The 16,290-nt window shown below is 36.3% G+C and overlaps 1 protein-coding gene across 10 annotated transcripts in view; it reads right to left on the bottom strand.

The window, feature by feature from the left end:
* The window catches only part of NSD1 (nuclear receptor binding SET domain protein 1), a 188,724-nt gene that overhangs the window by 68,019 nt on the left and 104,415 nt on the right, over positions 1–16,290 (bottom strand). For all 10 annotated transcript variants that reach the window (XM_036886924.2, XM_036886928.2, XM_036886926.2 and 7 more), the window contains 4 exons: positions 12,291–14,862; positions 4,144–4,268; positions 2,222–2,492; positions 824–933 (listed from right to left, as the gene is read on the bottom strand). In XM_036886924.2, the coding sequence (XP_036742819.2) occupies positions 824–933; positions 2,222–2,492; positions 4,144–4,268; positions 12,291–14,862 (3,078 nt within the window). The remainder of the gene's footprint in view (positions 1–823; positions 934–2,221; positions 2,493–4,143; positions 4,269–12,290; positions 14,863–16,290) is intronic.

Here is a 16,290-nt window from a genome sequence, read left to right as displayed (position 1 = left end):
TGAAAACATAAATTAAATTTTACATTCTGATGCTAATCCAGATGGGTGTATATCTAACAAAAAATCTACAGGATTAAAAAAGTCTGCAGTAGCTAAGGAAAAAAATCTAAAAAATTATTTGTAGTGATATAATCTGCATTTTTTTCTTTAAAGAAGAAAAATTTTAAATAGGAAATCTTTCCATCCTACAAGTAAATTTCTAACATTTACCCTGAGTTATTCAATTACACATAAGGGAAGCAGGATGTTTCCTAAGGAATTAATATCCAGCTACTATCCATTATAGAATTAGAAAATAAATTTCTATTTCCATCTACTATTTAATGATGCTTTCTTGGCTAATGATACCAAGTTTGCAACTCAAAAACTTAAGTTCAAATGTTTCTGCCTGGATTATAGCTGAACTGGACCTTTTCTGAGATGTTATGCAGGCAGGGCAATGGGACAGAGTAGGTTAGTGGCTTGTAGAGACAGAGGTGAAGTAGAAATCAGGTAAGAGGGTTTGAGCCCACAAAATAAGTAACAAACACAAATTGTACTCTCAATTTTAAAAGTTTTTTTCATTTTCATTTGAAAAGAAAATATAAAACACATACACAGGTCCATACAGATGCCAAAAGAAATCTTTTACTACAGGTTCTCAGATTGACAGTGTACGCTGACAAAGAGACAGGACATTTCCATAGTTAGATTCATCTCTCAGACTGACAAAGTATGCAACATTCTGTAATTTCCTACCACTCTTGTATTACTAAAAGGTCTATTTTTAAAATCCGTATTTCCTGGGTTAAACCCTACTTTAGAATTGATTAAAATAACATACCTTTCTAGAAAGGCCAAGATCCCCTTTCTTGGGCATAAATCCAGGGTCTAAATCATTGGATTCAAGAAGTTTCTTAGTTGGTTTTCTCTGACGCTTACTTTCATAATTTCCTGAAATGCATGTATCTTTTCATTAGATGATTTAGAAATGGCACAAGCTAATTTTAAAAAATCTGTATACCATGAAAAAAATGAGTCACCATATTTTGTTTTTCACATCATCTTATGGGAAGGAGTAGAAATTTACTTAAAAATATGAGTTAACATAAAACAATAGATCTCAATACAGACACAAACTATCGTGAAGAGGTTCTTATGTTCTTATGTCAACATATACTTTATATATCACAAAAGAACTAAGAGAGAAATCAAAAGGGAAGAATTGCCTTTATAGCAATTAATTGGTGTTTAGGACAGAAGTAGTAGTAAAGTGAAGTAGAACCAGAATTCTAGGCATAAATGGACCAGAAATAGAATTTTTGTTTGTTCCTAAATAAATGACATTTCTTTACTTTGCAGGATTGTTCTCAAGAATTATATTAGAAAGTTTGGTGACAGAGTTTGGCACACACAAAAAAAAGAGAGAAAGAGAAAGAGAAACAAAGAGGAAGAAGAAAAAGAGAAAGGGAAAGAGAAAGAAAAAAAGAAAAAGAAATAAAAAGAGAAAAATGAAAAAAGTTTGATGATAATAGGTAATAAAACAGTAACTATCATTATTATTCTTTAAAAAGTATTTTTGATTCTGCCTTACTTAAGCACAATTGGGATATTTTTTGTTAAGGAGTAACATCACAAGCCATCGTTAGGAATGTAAAGAAGTTACACCCCAAATTTTCCTTAGCTGATTACAATAGTCAAAAGGTGAATTAGAGACAGGATATTTAGATCCATCTCTCACCAGGTGACATATAAAAAAATGATACGGTAAAAAGCAATATTGGTATACTTAGTTGTTTACTATGTGTCAGGTAAATAACATTTTACATTATTACATATGTCCACTTTATACGTGAGGAAACAAAGAGACTGAACAACTCCCAAGTAAACACAATGATTGGTGAAGCCAGTAGCTGAAGCCTAAGTTTTATGTGCTTACTCCATTAGTGTGTGGTGCCTCTCCCCAAAACTGTTATCCTGCGTGTTGACGTTTATCAACAATCATGAAGAGCAACAATGGAATAAGGAGGATAGTTTTTGAAAACATCTTCTTGACAGTGTACAACCAATTTATGGTTAGTAATTACATCCAATTAGCCAGAATTTTTTGGATTTCCCAGGAAAAAAGTAGGTAGTTTGTTGTATAGAGATACACTACTGGCTTTCCATCAAAACATACTAAAAGATCCTACTTCCTCTAACCATATGTACTTACATACTGAGACCCCCATCCCCATCTTACCTGGTGTTTTAACTAGCAATTCCTCAGACTCAAGGGCAGGCCGTGGAGAGACTTCCGGAGCTACAGGCACAGACAAGGTCAGCTGTGGCAACTCAGCATGTCCACCTCCAAGTTCTGACTGAGCCAAGGGCCCTTCCAAAAACGGAGCCTCTCTTTCAAGAACTGGAGGCTCTTCTTTGGTTGAAATCAAAGAATTCTCATCCACCTGCTTGTTATGAGAACTAGATCGACATCGGGCTAAAAGGCTTTCTTCTTCAGAGTGGGAACTTACCTAAGAGCAAAAAACAAAAACAGAATCCATAGGCCAAAGTTGTTGTAATTTGGGTGTCAGAAAGAATGAAATTCTGACACATGCTATAGCCTACATCCTACATGAACCTTGATGACATTATGATAAATGAAATAAGCCAGACACAAAAAGGACAAATATTGTATGATTCCACTTATGAGGTACCAAGAATAGTAAAATTCACTGAGACACAAAATGGAATGGTGGTTGCCAAGAGCTGGTGAGAAGGGGAAATGAGAAATTGTTTTTTAATAGGTACAGAGTTTCAGTTTTGGAATATGAAAAAGTTCTGGAGATGATAGATGGTGGTGATGGTTGCACAACCATGTAAATGTACTTAATACCACAGAACTGTATACTTAAAAATGGCTAAGATTATAAATTTTATTTTATATATATTTTACTGTAATTTTTTAAAAAGGGAAAAAATGCAGTTGATTGAGATGCACTGAAGCTATATAACTTCATTAAGGCCATAGTGATAATACAAAGAAAGATAGATTCCCTAACACGTCACCAATTAAGCAGCTTATAATGAACTCAATGTAAGTTAAGGGTTAAGTTAAAGAAATAAAAGTACTTAGTCTTTCATGTATTTCAGAATAGTAGGACGATTCAGTTAATGGAAGAGATTGTCAGCTAATAAAAGTAGAAGAAATAATAAAATAATAAAATAAAACCTGAGAAGTTTTAATTTCATACCGCCAATGAAATTATTGATATAGGCAAGGATTTTCAACTGATTTAGGGAAGTAACTGATGGGTAACAGGACATTGTCTTGGAGACAAAGTAATTCCAAATATGTGCTTCCTGATCAAAAGGGGTAAAATATAACTTAAAGGAATCAGTCACTACTATGGACAACTGGATGTTAAATACCTTCTAATGTCATACAATATAATCTCACTAAAAACGTTTACCTTGAATCTATCCAATTGTTAGTGCTTAGGTAAGTAGAGTCATGAAAAAAGGGGGCTGTTCTAGATTTTAAGAGATTTAAGAAATATAACAACCAGATATAATGAGTAGTCCTAGACTGGATCCTGGTTTGAGTAAGCTAAATATAAAGGTTAGGGGACAAGTGAGGAAATCTGAATATGGATTTGTTATTAGGTTAACTGATTTTATTATATGTGAGAACATTAAATTAGTTACAAAGGAAAATGTTCTATTTTTTTAGAGATGCATATTATTTAGGGATAGGAAGTCAAAATGTCTCTATTTACTTTAAAATACTTCAATTTAAAGAAACTGAATCTTTAAGTAAAGCAAGTAAGGTATCATAACATTTGTTTAAAAAGTTAGGATCATATACTATATATTTTTTACTAATTCATCCTGTATTTATCCTATGTTTTTTAACAAACATTTTATAACAATATCCTTAAATCATTAAATACACTTTGAAAGCAAAGTGGGGAGATAGACACACACACTATATACACACAGTATGTAGACTCTAAACATTTCCTGTATAAATAATATGGTAAGTACTGGGCCAGAAACTGGAGATAAAAAACTGAACAAGTAAGGTTCCAGTTAAGGAAATTATTGTCCCATGAAGACAAAATACGATATTGAAGGCAAAAACTGCAATATCTTAAAAGGATCGATGAAAATGTTGGAACATACCTTGTGTACCTGTTCCTGTACCTTCTTTTGTTTTTTCTTAGGAGCAAATATCTGGTCATATTCTTCAGTATACTCAAGAAGCCACTTGCTTGGCTTCCTAAGGCGCTTCTTCTCTGATCGCACAGCTAAAAAGAGAAGGAGTTCAGTATTAACCAAAAAACCAGAGGAAAACCCACTGTTTTCATGTCAACCATCCATACACTCCCAAAAGTACATAGATAGGAAACCTGAAAACACTATGGCTTCAACTCCCAGAGGTTAAAAATGTTTTGCTATGGTTTATCATATGCAAAAGTTGGAAGTGAGGAGACTTGTTGCTCTATATACACACATACAGTCCATCCAATCTTAGGGAGATTAAATTGAAAATAGTGTCTATAGTGACAGATACAGCTAACATTAAAATAAATATTCTAAATCAGGTCAATTAAAAAAATATACCATGAATTATTTTAAGTAACTTTTTCTAGACTATGTAGAATACTGGACAGATATTCAGGTAAAATATTTACCTACTCAGCCCTACCACATGAATTTCAGAAGTACTTTACACACATACTTCATATCACATTAGAAAACGGAGAAATATTTCTAAAACAGAAGCATCAAAAAATATGTAATTAATGATATGATACGTATATCATTACCTCAATGACATAAAAGATATACGCCATGTATACAAAAGACAGAATAAGATAAAAATACAGAATTTTGGGTATTTGGTTTAAAAAACAAAAACCTTTTGTCATTTTCCAGTCAAAATGCCACAGTATCAAATCATTTTTCTTTGAATTAAATGGTGAAAAAAATATCAATTATAATTTTCTTATAAAACTCTGTACTGATTTTAATACACTTAATATGGTATAGTCATTTTATTACACTGTAAGCTCTCTGGGAGCAGAGGCATTTCATGACACAATGACTTCAGAGGAAGCTGTTCCTGCTTCAAGTTGGCAATACTGATAGTCTTTCACAAGTAACACAAAAGTTGAGACCAAAAAGAAAGGGTCATGGGCACAGCAATTTGGCAAACTCTTATTCCTTAGACAACACATATGGAAACAAACCATAAAGCCAGCATTAGGACAAGATGTGAATAATTTTTTACTAATTTTAACTGTTATAATTTCATAATAGTAAACAGAGGAGTGATACACCATTTAATTTACTTAAAGCTAATATAAACGGAGTTGAAAACCATGTCCACACAAAAACCTGCATATGGACTTTTGTAGCAGCTTTATTCATAACTGTCAAAACCTGGAAGCAACCAAGATATATGTAAATGGGTAAATAAACTGTGGTATATCCAGACATTGTTAAAGTATTCACCACAAAAAAGAAATGAGCTATCAAGCCATGACAAGACATGGAGGACCCTTAAATGCAGATTACCAAATGAAAAAAGCCAATCTGAAAAGGCCGCATACTGTATGATTCTAACTATATGATATTCTGGAATAAGCAAAACTATGCAGACAATATAAAGTGGTTGTCAGGAATTGGAAGGGGGAGAAGTGGGAGAGGGAGAGCACAGAGGATTTTCAGAGCAGTGAATATACTCTGTATGATGCCATAATGATGAATACATGTCATTATACATTTGTCCAAATGCACAGATATAGAACACCATGGGTGAACCCTAAGGTAAACTGCAGCTGTTGGGTGATTATGATGTGTCAATGTGGGTCCATCAATTGTAACAATGTACCACTTCTGGTGCAGGATATTGATAACTGGGAAGACTATGTATGTGTGTGGATGGGAGTATATGGGAAATCTCTCTACCTTCAAATTTTGCTATGAATCTAGAACTGATCTAAAACAATGAAGTCAATAAAAAATAAAAATTTAATGATAGAAACTGAAATAATTATCAAACTGTATACCTACAGAGCTATGAATATCATTATGGGGATAGTTAAACCCTGCAACCACTTGAATTTTCCTTACTTCTCAGTTTTAGACAATAAACCTTAAGTAACCCAAACTGGAGTTTTCCCCAAAGAGGTACTTCAAAAGAAGTTAAAACCGTAAGCCAAGCAATCACTTAAAATGTTCCCCTTCAATAAGAATGCCTGGAATAATCTCTCTTGAAAAAAAGAAGCAAGCCAAAACTCATCTTGGATAAATGTATGCATCTGTACCTATGACAATTGCTGGTTAATAATTACTTTATAGTCAGAGTGAAATATATTATGCTTTAAAATATTCTTCTTATACACATGGCACCCAAGTTTTCAAACACCAATAGTTTTGGTGTTTGGGGCTATTGCCCCAAAACCCACAAGATAATCAGCAAACTGCACAAATAATTGGAAATCAATGTGAGAACCTCTGCATCTGACACACCTATTAGGTTCCTGCACAAACACATGCATTGGTCCTTACCACAGTTATATAGAACAATTCTTTTGTTAAAGTTTTAGCATTTGGCAAACTACCAGTGGGAACTTTGGTAAATAAAGTTTTATTGGAATACAGCCATGTTCACTTATTTACAAATGATCTATAGCTTTTGTGCTACAAACGCAGAGCTGAGAGTGACAGAAGATAGTATGGCTTGGAAAGCCTAAAATATTTACTGTATGTCCTTCTAAGAAAAAGTTCACCAGCTTCCCACTTAAATGAACAATAGAATAACACACTGTAGATGAAAACAGCCTGGCCATAATGGAATGACTTAAAACTGAAGATGCTTCCTCACTGTTCCTAGGCTCCTGTTTCTTCTTTTCCTTAATTACACCTGCCACCACAACCCCCACTCTCACCCCCACCTATGTTCTCACCTAAACTAGATTGTTCATGCTCACCTAGTCAAACCACTTTTGGGTTGAAAGGGCCTGGAGAACTCACCTAATACAACTACTCTACAAATGGGTAAGCTGGGACCAAAAGGTGATTTGTAGAGTAAGGGAAAGAATGCCAAGAACAAAACAAAAGAGGGATATGCCCTTTTGGGATATTGGGGACAGGGGAAATATTAAAAGTTAGAAAATTACAAAAGCCAATGGAGAAAGGCATAAATCACACAAAATTCAACACATGGCACTAAGCAAATATGAAACAGACTAGGAGCCAAAGTATGACCACCAGCCCAACCACTAAATTTCTTGGGAAATACACATCAATTCCTAGCATAGAGTCAGGACCTACTGTGGAGAATGGAGATATACTGCTCACACAGGACAAGTCTAGCAGTAACTTTAGAGTATGGAGTGTACATATGCCAACTAAAATAAATAACCAAAAAGTTGAATCGACCCCAAATGACCAACTGATGAATGGATAAATAAAATGCAGTTTATCTATACACAATAGTATTCAGCAATAAAAAAGAAAATATTAATACATGCTGTAATACAGACAAACCACAGAAACATTATGCTAAATGAAAAGAGCAAGACACACACAAAAATCACACATTGTATGATTCCATTAAAATGAAACGTCCAGAAAAAGCAAATGTATATATGAAGAGAGTAGATACATAGCGGTTGCCTGGGGCTAGGAGTACAAAAAGGGATTAACTGTAAACGGGATTAAAGGGGTCTTACTGGAGTGATGGAAATGTTCTAGAACTTATTTGTGGGGATGGTTACACAATTCAGTAAATTTACTAAGTCATTCACTTGTACACTTAAAATGTAAAATATACCTTGAATAAAGCTGTTTTATAAAAACAGAAACATCAAGTCACTTCAAAGGCTGAATTATAGTTTTCTCCTTTTTACCAAAATGGTGAATTTTACCAGAAACCTGGAGTACCAAGAGCAACGTCACTCCTCACATACAGATTATTAGCCCTTGTCATACCTCTATTTCTCTAGTTCTGGAAGCTCAGAGGCAAGAGTTAAAGGGCAGGGGTGGGGGTGGGGGGTCAGGGTGGGGACAGACAAAAACCCAAATGACTCTACATAATAATGACAAGTTACTCAGCAGAAACCTCCTGCTGAAAACAAATAAAAATGTACAGTGTTTTAAAAATTACTTCAAAAGAAGCAAAGCACTGACAAGCTTATAAAGAACTACAAACTAAAAACTAATGGAAAATAAAAACACAGGGAAATAAACAGAATGCTGAAACTGATTTTTGTCCTGAAGGGTTTTTGGCAATCCTGTTAAAGTGAAAGGGGCAGAAATTTAAAAGAGATTAAACTAGGGCCCCAAAGGGCTCTATCTTGAGTTACAGGGAAGCAGAACTACGCTATGCCCAACCTCCAGGAGACCATAAGGAGGTGCAAAGTAGAAGGGGAGCAGAGCAGCAGGTGGAAGAACAAGTCATTGAGAAGTTGTGACTGGTCCTCCTTTGGCTTTGTGGTCTCGTGGGCCAGGAAATTAAAACTCCCATAAGAAAATCAACCAATGAAATTAATACATCATATTAACAGAATAAAGGAAATAAAAAGGAAGGATCATCTCAATAGTCACAGAAAAAAATATGACGAGGTACAGAAGGGAATTTTTTCAATATGAATGGCCATCTATCAAAAATCACAGCTAACATTGTAGTTAATGATGAAAGACTAGACCCTTTCTTCCCAAGATCAGAAACAAGACAAGGTTGTCTACTCACTCCACTTATCCTCAACACTGCACTGGATTGAGGGCAATTAGGCAAGAAAAAGAAATAAAAGGCATTCATATTAGAAAGGATACAGTAAAACCATCTCCATTAGCTGATGACATGATCATGCACATAGAAAATCCTAAGGAATTTACAATAAAATGATTCAAACTAAGAAATGGATTTAGCAAGGTTACAACATATAAGATCAATATACAAAAATTGACTGTACTTCTATATACCTGCAATGAGCAATCTAAGAATTAAAATAGTATCATTTTTATTTCCATCAAAAAAGCATAAAATACTTAGGGAGAAACTGAACAAAAGCAGCTTAAGACTTGTATACTGAAAACTACAGAATATCACAAAATCTTGAAAAAGGAAAAACTGGAGGACTCAAGCTTTCTAAAGCTCCAATAACTAATTACTACAAAGACAGTTTGTTATACTGACATAAAGGTAGACATATCAATCAAAAGAAAGGAATTTGAGAGCCCAGAAATAACCATCACATTTATAGGCAAATGATTTTCAACTAGAGTGTCAAGACAAATCAATGGGGAAAAAATAGCCTTTTCCACAAATGGTGCTCAGACAACTGAATTAGGCAATGGTTACCTAGATATGACACCAAAAGCACAAGCAGCCAAACATATTAGACTTCATCAAAATTAAAAAGGTGCTTCAAAATATACAATCCAGAATGTAAAAGGGAAACACACAAAATGAAGAAGTATTTGCAAAATATACCTAATAATGGACTTACATCTACGCCACATAAAGAATACTTACAATTCAGTAGTAAAAAGACAAATAGCCCAATTAAAAAATAGGCAAAGGATCTAGACACACATTTCTCCAAAGAATATTTACAACTGACAACTAAATACATGAGAAGATGCTCAACACCATTAGCCATCATGGAAATGAAAATCAAAACCTCAGTAAGAAGATACCACCTGACACCAAATTGGACAGCTATATCAAATAGGTGTGCCTAAGGTAGAGAAACTGGAACCCTCAAACACTGCTAGAGGAAATGTAAAATGGTAAAACACCTTTGCAAAACAGTTCCTCAGAAGTTATACATGTCACTACCAAATGATCCAGCATTTCTACTCCGAGGTATATACCCAGTAGAAATGGAAACATATCCATATAAAACATCACACACAAGTGTCAGCACATTATTCATAAGGCCAAAAAGTAAAAATAACCCAATGTCTACCAACTGATGAAAGAATAAATAGGATATAATTTATTCATACAATGGAATATAACTGGCATTACAAAGACCTGAAACAAGAGTGACAACAGCAAGATGACAGAACAGGAAGGGCCCATACTATTTCCCTCACAAAGACATCAAATTAACAAAAATATATCCACTAAAATACCTTCATGAGTAGTCTAGAAACAGTTAAGAAGATGCAATACACCAAGCAAGTACAAAGCCAGTAATAGCACTGATATGGGTCAAAAGAGCCCATTCTCTTTATGTGAGAGCACTGCTCCCAAAGCAAGGCAGCTGAGTTCCTGGGGGATGAAGCATTTGTCCAACATTCTAGCTTTTCATAGGATTGCTTGGGGGAGCAGTTTCTGTATAACCCAACTGGGAGCACTAACAGAACACACAGGCTTCCTGGGGGTGCTGAAAACAAGGGAGAGATTGAGTAGCATAATGGAACCAGAAGACCTGCAATGAGACAGAGACCAGCTCAGAAGTCACTAAACTGTTGGCTTTTCTCTACATAGGAAGGATATAGAGTGGACCGAGCACTCAGCAATTCAGATTTTTTTGAGAACTGCCCAAGGGACTAGTATCTGTCTTTTCTGGTTCTTGGAGATGACGGGGAACCAGCATGCTTTGAACACCTGGGGGCCACACTAAGAATGAGTGAGAAAGCTTGTTTGCAGAAGCATCAGTGAACCTGCAGAACCACAGAAAAACAGGAGAGGGAGCAAGAGATCACAAACTCCTAAAAAAGAATAAACTGCTCTAATTAGGAAATGGGACACACAAGCCCAAAGAAGCCCATCCTCCAAAAAGGGTTCCACAGGTCTCCAGACTCTTTAGCCAAGCTGACTAGTGAGTCTTCCCCTGCATGATGCCAGTCCATAAAAACTGGGAGAAATGGTTATTTATTCAAATGCATAAAACTCAGGGGGAAAAAATTAAGAAGTACATGAATAGGGACACATGGCCCAAAGGATCAAAATTAATCTTCAGAAACCAACCACAAAGTAACAGAGATCTATAAAAATTATAAGGCAAAGAATTCACAATAATTATCCTAAAGAAGCTCAATGATCTACAAGGAAACACAGATAACTAAAAGAAATCAGGACAATGTTAACATGAACAAATAAGAACATCAACAAAGAGATAGAAACCATAAAGAAGACTCAAACAAGTTCTGAAGCTAAAGAATACAATTACTGAATTGAAAAATTCACTAGGGAGTTTCAACCACAGTTAGAATCAGCAAACTCAAAGATAAGTCATTTGAAACTACCAAGTCATAGGAGCAAAAAGAAAACAGAATCAAGAAAAAAAAGATGAGACTTATGGATACCATTAAGCAGATTAATAAGCACATGATTAGAGTTCCCAAAGAAGGAGAGAGAAAGGAACAAACAGCTTATTTGAATAAATAGTGGCCAAAACTTCCCAAATCTGGGAAAGGGATTGGATATCCAAATTCAAAAGTTCAAGATCTTCAACCAGAATGAACCCTAAGGAGCCCACACCAAGAAACATAAACTGTCGAAAGACAAAAAATCTTCAAAGCAGTAAGAAAAACAACTTGTCAAGGAAAAGGGTGCTCACATTAGATCATCAGCGGGTTTCTCAGCAGAAACCTTAGAGGCCCAAAGAGGATGGTATGATATATTCAAAGTACTTAAAAAAAAAAAAAACTGCCAACCAGAATACTATATCCAACATAATTTTTCTTCAAAAGTGAAGGTGAAGCAGACTTTCTAAAATAAACAAAACCTGAGTTCATAATTTTTATCAAGAACTACACTGTATAATATTAGTATCTTGAAAAACATCTGTTTTCCCTCTGCTCATAAAGCAGAACACCCTAGTACTTCAGTGTTCTCAAACTTCATTCCAAAAGGGAATAAGACATCTAAAGACTTAATTCAGTGCTACAGAACACTTTCATGTTTTCAAAAACGTATGTCCTTTTTGTCTACATAACAGGTGCACCTTCCTTCAGTTGTGGTCAAAGGAAGCCTAACATTCAATAAAATCTATTTGCTTTCTGTAAACTAACAACTGGATTCAAATCTTAGGCTCAGAATCCAAAAAGTTCATAGATTTAAAAAGGTAGGAAATAGGGAACAGGAACAATGTTTTTCAGACTTAAGCAAGAGGCTTCTGGTAAAACGTCATTTCTCAAAGTATATGGAAACCTGGTCCTCAAAATTCAGACTCTTCTACGTAAAGTCCTTTCTTCACTTCAAGCAGTAATTCTCCCCTCCCATACACTTAAAACAGACCAACTTTAGAAGGGCATCATTATCATCATTTCCTCTAATCCCTATCACAGTCAGGAGTCCTTACCTGGTTCGGGGAGCTCAGGCTGAGGAGTCAAAGTGGGAATCCCTGGCTCCTTTTCCACTTCCTCAATGCTGGCACTGGATTTTTCACAAACCTTCACCCGTGGCCCAACTGGATCTAAGCGGCTGGCATGATTTGGGTCTGTCAGTGCATCCTCCAGTATGTTCACTGAAGGAGGAGGTCTGTGCTCTGAGAACTCATCCCCCTTCTTTACAGAGTCAGCAGGAAGCAAGATCCCAAAGGCACCCTCAGAGTTTTCTTTCTCTCTAAATCTGTTAGTGCGCTTACGAGGTTTAGTGCGCCTTTGGTTTAAACGCTGCCACCGCTTTTTAGGCACTGCTTGATTTATGCTATTGGGTTCATCATTCTCACTGTTCATTTCAGAATCTAGTTCTGGGACTTTTTTGTTTTCAAAAGAGGGGCCTTTTTCATGAATTTTACCAGGGTCTGACTGGTTGACTTTGCTATCAAAACGAATATCCGAAAAATGGCCACCATCTTCACTTGTTAAATGGCCCATTAATTGAAGGGGTTCTTTTTTACCAGCGTCTTCCATCCCACCTCTTGAGAAGCCGTTCTCTGAACTTCCAATCTGTCGGTCTCCCTGCAGTGCAGCCTCAAGAGTCACAGCTGAAAGCTGGTTCAGTTTCCTTTTACGCTCTGTCTTTAAGGCTTTACGGTTCACTGTGTTCTTTCCCATCTGGGCTGAAAAACCATCTCGCAATTTAGATGATGGCTTTGATCGCCCACAACTGCGCCTAGTAACACAGTTTGAACGATTTTTGCCAGAAGCAGAGAGGTCTCTTCTGTCGGACACTAAGCCAGGAAGGGAGGCAGGCAACTCTCCAGATGGTGCAGAGTCACCACCACTAGGGTTAGGATGGACTGGGTCCTTTGAGCCATCTCCATTTTTTTCTGAATTATGAGTGGAGCCTCCTGAAACCAAGACCTTTGAAGCCCCTACAGAACTACTGGTAGAACAGTCCCCAAGACCAGGACTCCGATAGGAGACCAAGTTTTGTGCAGTCATTAACCGTTGCTCCTTGGTCTTATTATCATGCATATCTTTCAACATCATTAGCAATGTACTAAATTTGTAGTCTGGTTCAATAGGTATATGATTCTGACCAGAAGCAGAAGAAAAAAGTAATGGTTTTGATGGCTTTGATGTTCCAGAGTCACTGACATCTTCACTTAAGGATCTGTAAGAGAGTTCCTTCAATTCTGACAGGACGTGTTTCACCACTGCTGTTTCTATGTCACTTGAATCCCTGGTTTTCTCATGCATGTTGCTCAGTAGTTTTAGACCATCTACTTTCCCACTTTTGGAAATGCCAGCCAAAGGAGAGCCTTTGGTATCAGAAGAGCAGCATTTCAAACTACAGTCCTCATTTGTAACTGGAGGTTCTACTACAACTGGAATTTCTTTATGTTTGCACTTTATACTTCGGATCTTGGGCTGTTTGTTTTTCGAATGCAACAGAGTTTGATTTGTAGCCCCACCCTTTATTAGTGAGTTCTCACTGGAAATGTTTGATGGTGTGTTGAATTTTGGAGAGAGAACATCATTTCTAAAATCCATCTGGGGTTTGCGGACAAGAGTGGACACTTTAAGATCAGAGAGAGCAACCTGAGATGTCTCAGTTCCAGGCTCTGCTGTCTTAGGACAATCCATTAAGTGGTCCATATGTGAGTTAGCAATAAGGGACTTCTGCTTTGCTTTTACCTTAGTGTTTGTAGCAGGAAACCTAGAATACTTTACCTTTTCATTTTTCTGCATGGACAACATGTTCTCTGTCCTATCAAAAGCATCTGTAATTTCAAGGACACTGTTATCAGACTCTGAACTATTATCTATGGGATCCAGATCACTACTTTCATCATCAGAAGTGGTACAGATACTAATGGAATCACTTCGCTTTTCTTCATCACCTGCTCCAATATAGCAGAGCTGCACTTTTGAACTGCACACCAGACCTCGCTGGAGCTTCTTCTTCTCCCCAGAACGTTTTGAAATCAAGGCACCCTCAGACAAGCCCAGAAAGGAGTCACAATTTGGAGTCTCAAATTCTTTCTTTGCAGTGTTTTTTGCACAAGAAGAAAACAGGAAACTTCCCGGGGCAGTGTTGGACCCTGTGAGACTGTTTGCTATCCTGGAGAGTTCATTAGAGGCTTGTGTATCAGATACATCCCCAGAAATGAAGTTTAGGCCAAGATTCTCTGGAATCTTTCCCCTCCGTTCTTCCTTATGTGCTTCAAATTGCATGTGGGCCTTTTTCATACTAGTTCTTTTTGGATTATCAGAGCTCTTTCTGGCTCGAGACTTAGCACAAGGTTTTTCCTTCTCATCTGCAGAGTGCTCAGAGTCAAAAGCCAGAGATTTCAAGCAGCCATTAAGTAAGAGGTCATGTTCTGATTCAGGATCATTTGTGCAGTCCTCAAATGGCATATCCTCCTCACTGTCCAACTTGATTGAACTGGTGACACACTTTCGGTTCTTCAACCCCTTGGGAACATCATACTGTTCAGCAAGACCAACACTGGCTTCCCATTTGCTCAAAATTTTCTGAGGAACCTAAATTTAAAGGAGAAAATATTATCACTTCTCATAAAAAGGAGAGAGGAAACAGGGAGATGATCAGATACCTCTCAAATCAGAAGTTTTTCCAAACCTTGTTTGTGCTTCTTCAAGGCCCTTTTATAGGACTAGTCAGATGGTTAGCACCCACAGCTCACCTAGTGTTTAACTCATCTACAACACTACCATTCAGATCTATCATTAGAGAAGAGATAAATCCCATAAACCCTCCACTCTACCTGCCTTTATAAGCACAAAAGAGTGGAGTATAAATTGGACATTACATTACTAATCACAATTATGTTACTAAACAAGAAATAACCAGACCTTTCCTACTTCTCTCTCCACAAGTTAAAATAGGGATGTATTTTCTTCCTGACTTATGAAAGCCAAGAACTTGCTCAGTTGCATAAAAGAGAAAGCAAAATGCTAAAGAAAATGAATATGGAAAAACAAGGACAGGAGACCTGAAATTTGAACCTCTGAGTTATCACTAGGTCCTTGGTTAATTAAGATTCTTCTATACAGGTTATATGCAATCTGGACTATAACCAACTAATCTCCTGGGCTTAATCATGTAGACCAGAGATACCAAAACACCCTGGGTATAATTACGTATGTAATAAAGAAATAACATATGTTCTTGATTCCTCACACAGGAGAACATTGAGGCTGTGAAACACGTGATTTTTCATACTCTTATTTTCTTTCTTGGCTCCACAATCAGTTATTTTCAAGGTTTTAACCATTGGTTAGTGTTCACAAATACTTCAACACTTCTGAAAGGGATTTTCTGTTGAGCATGTACACATTTACGTCACCAGATAAGTAGCCTCCTCTTAAAAGCAATAAACTGACCATCTGTTTTATTTTACACACACACAAAGACATGCACACACACACAAACTCTCTTATTGTGACCAGAGTAAATCAATTTTCTAGAACCTGAAAAGACCTAGTGAACCTCTCTGAAAAAGTGCTTTGTTATTCTTACATAGCTAAAGGTTTGACACCTCTTTGCCGCCTAACACCCAAAGTATTAGAAAGGATGCAGCTAGCCTCCTTCATCCTAACAACACGTATCAGTTGTTTTTGGAGCATCAATCTTACAACACATTAAATATCTATAATTATTTCTAATCCCCACAACAGTTCTACAAGTTACATATTATACTACTTTTAGAGATGAAAACACTAATCCTCAGAGAACTCTAGTTAAAAATAACAAAGACTATATATTGACTCTACATTATGCTAATTATCACTTTTATTAAATAGTCTACAAATATTTGTACACAGAAGAGTATGAAACACCAATTTAAGAGAAACTACGTCCCCTTCTAGAACTGACTATAAAGGAATATTAAAAGAAATAAGCCAAAACTTTACTCAGCTAACTTTAACACAAAATATCAAACAAAACAA

Source organism: Manis pentadactyla, chromosome 2, assembly GCF_030020395.1.
Source record: "Manis pentadactyla isolate mManPen7 chromosome 2, mManPen7.hap1, whole genome shotgun sequence".
In the NCBI taxonomy this organism is placed as follows: Eukaryota; Metazoa; Chordata; class Mammalia; order Pholidota; family Manidae; genus Manis; species Manis pentadactyla.
The sequence above is the reverse complement of the archived record's forward strand: the minus strand, read 5'-3'. Positions and strand labels throughout refer to the sequence as shown.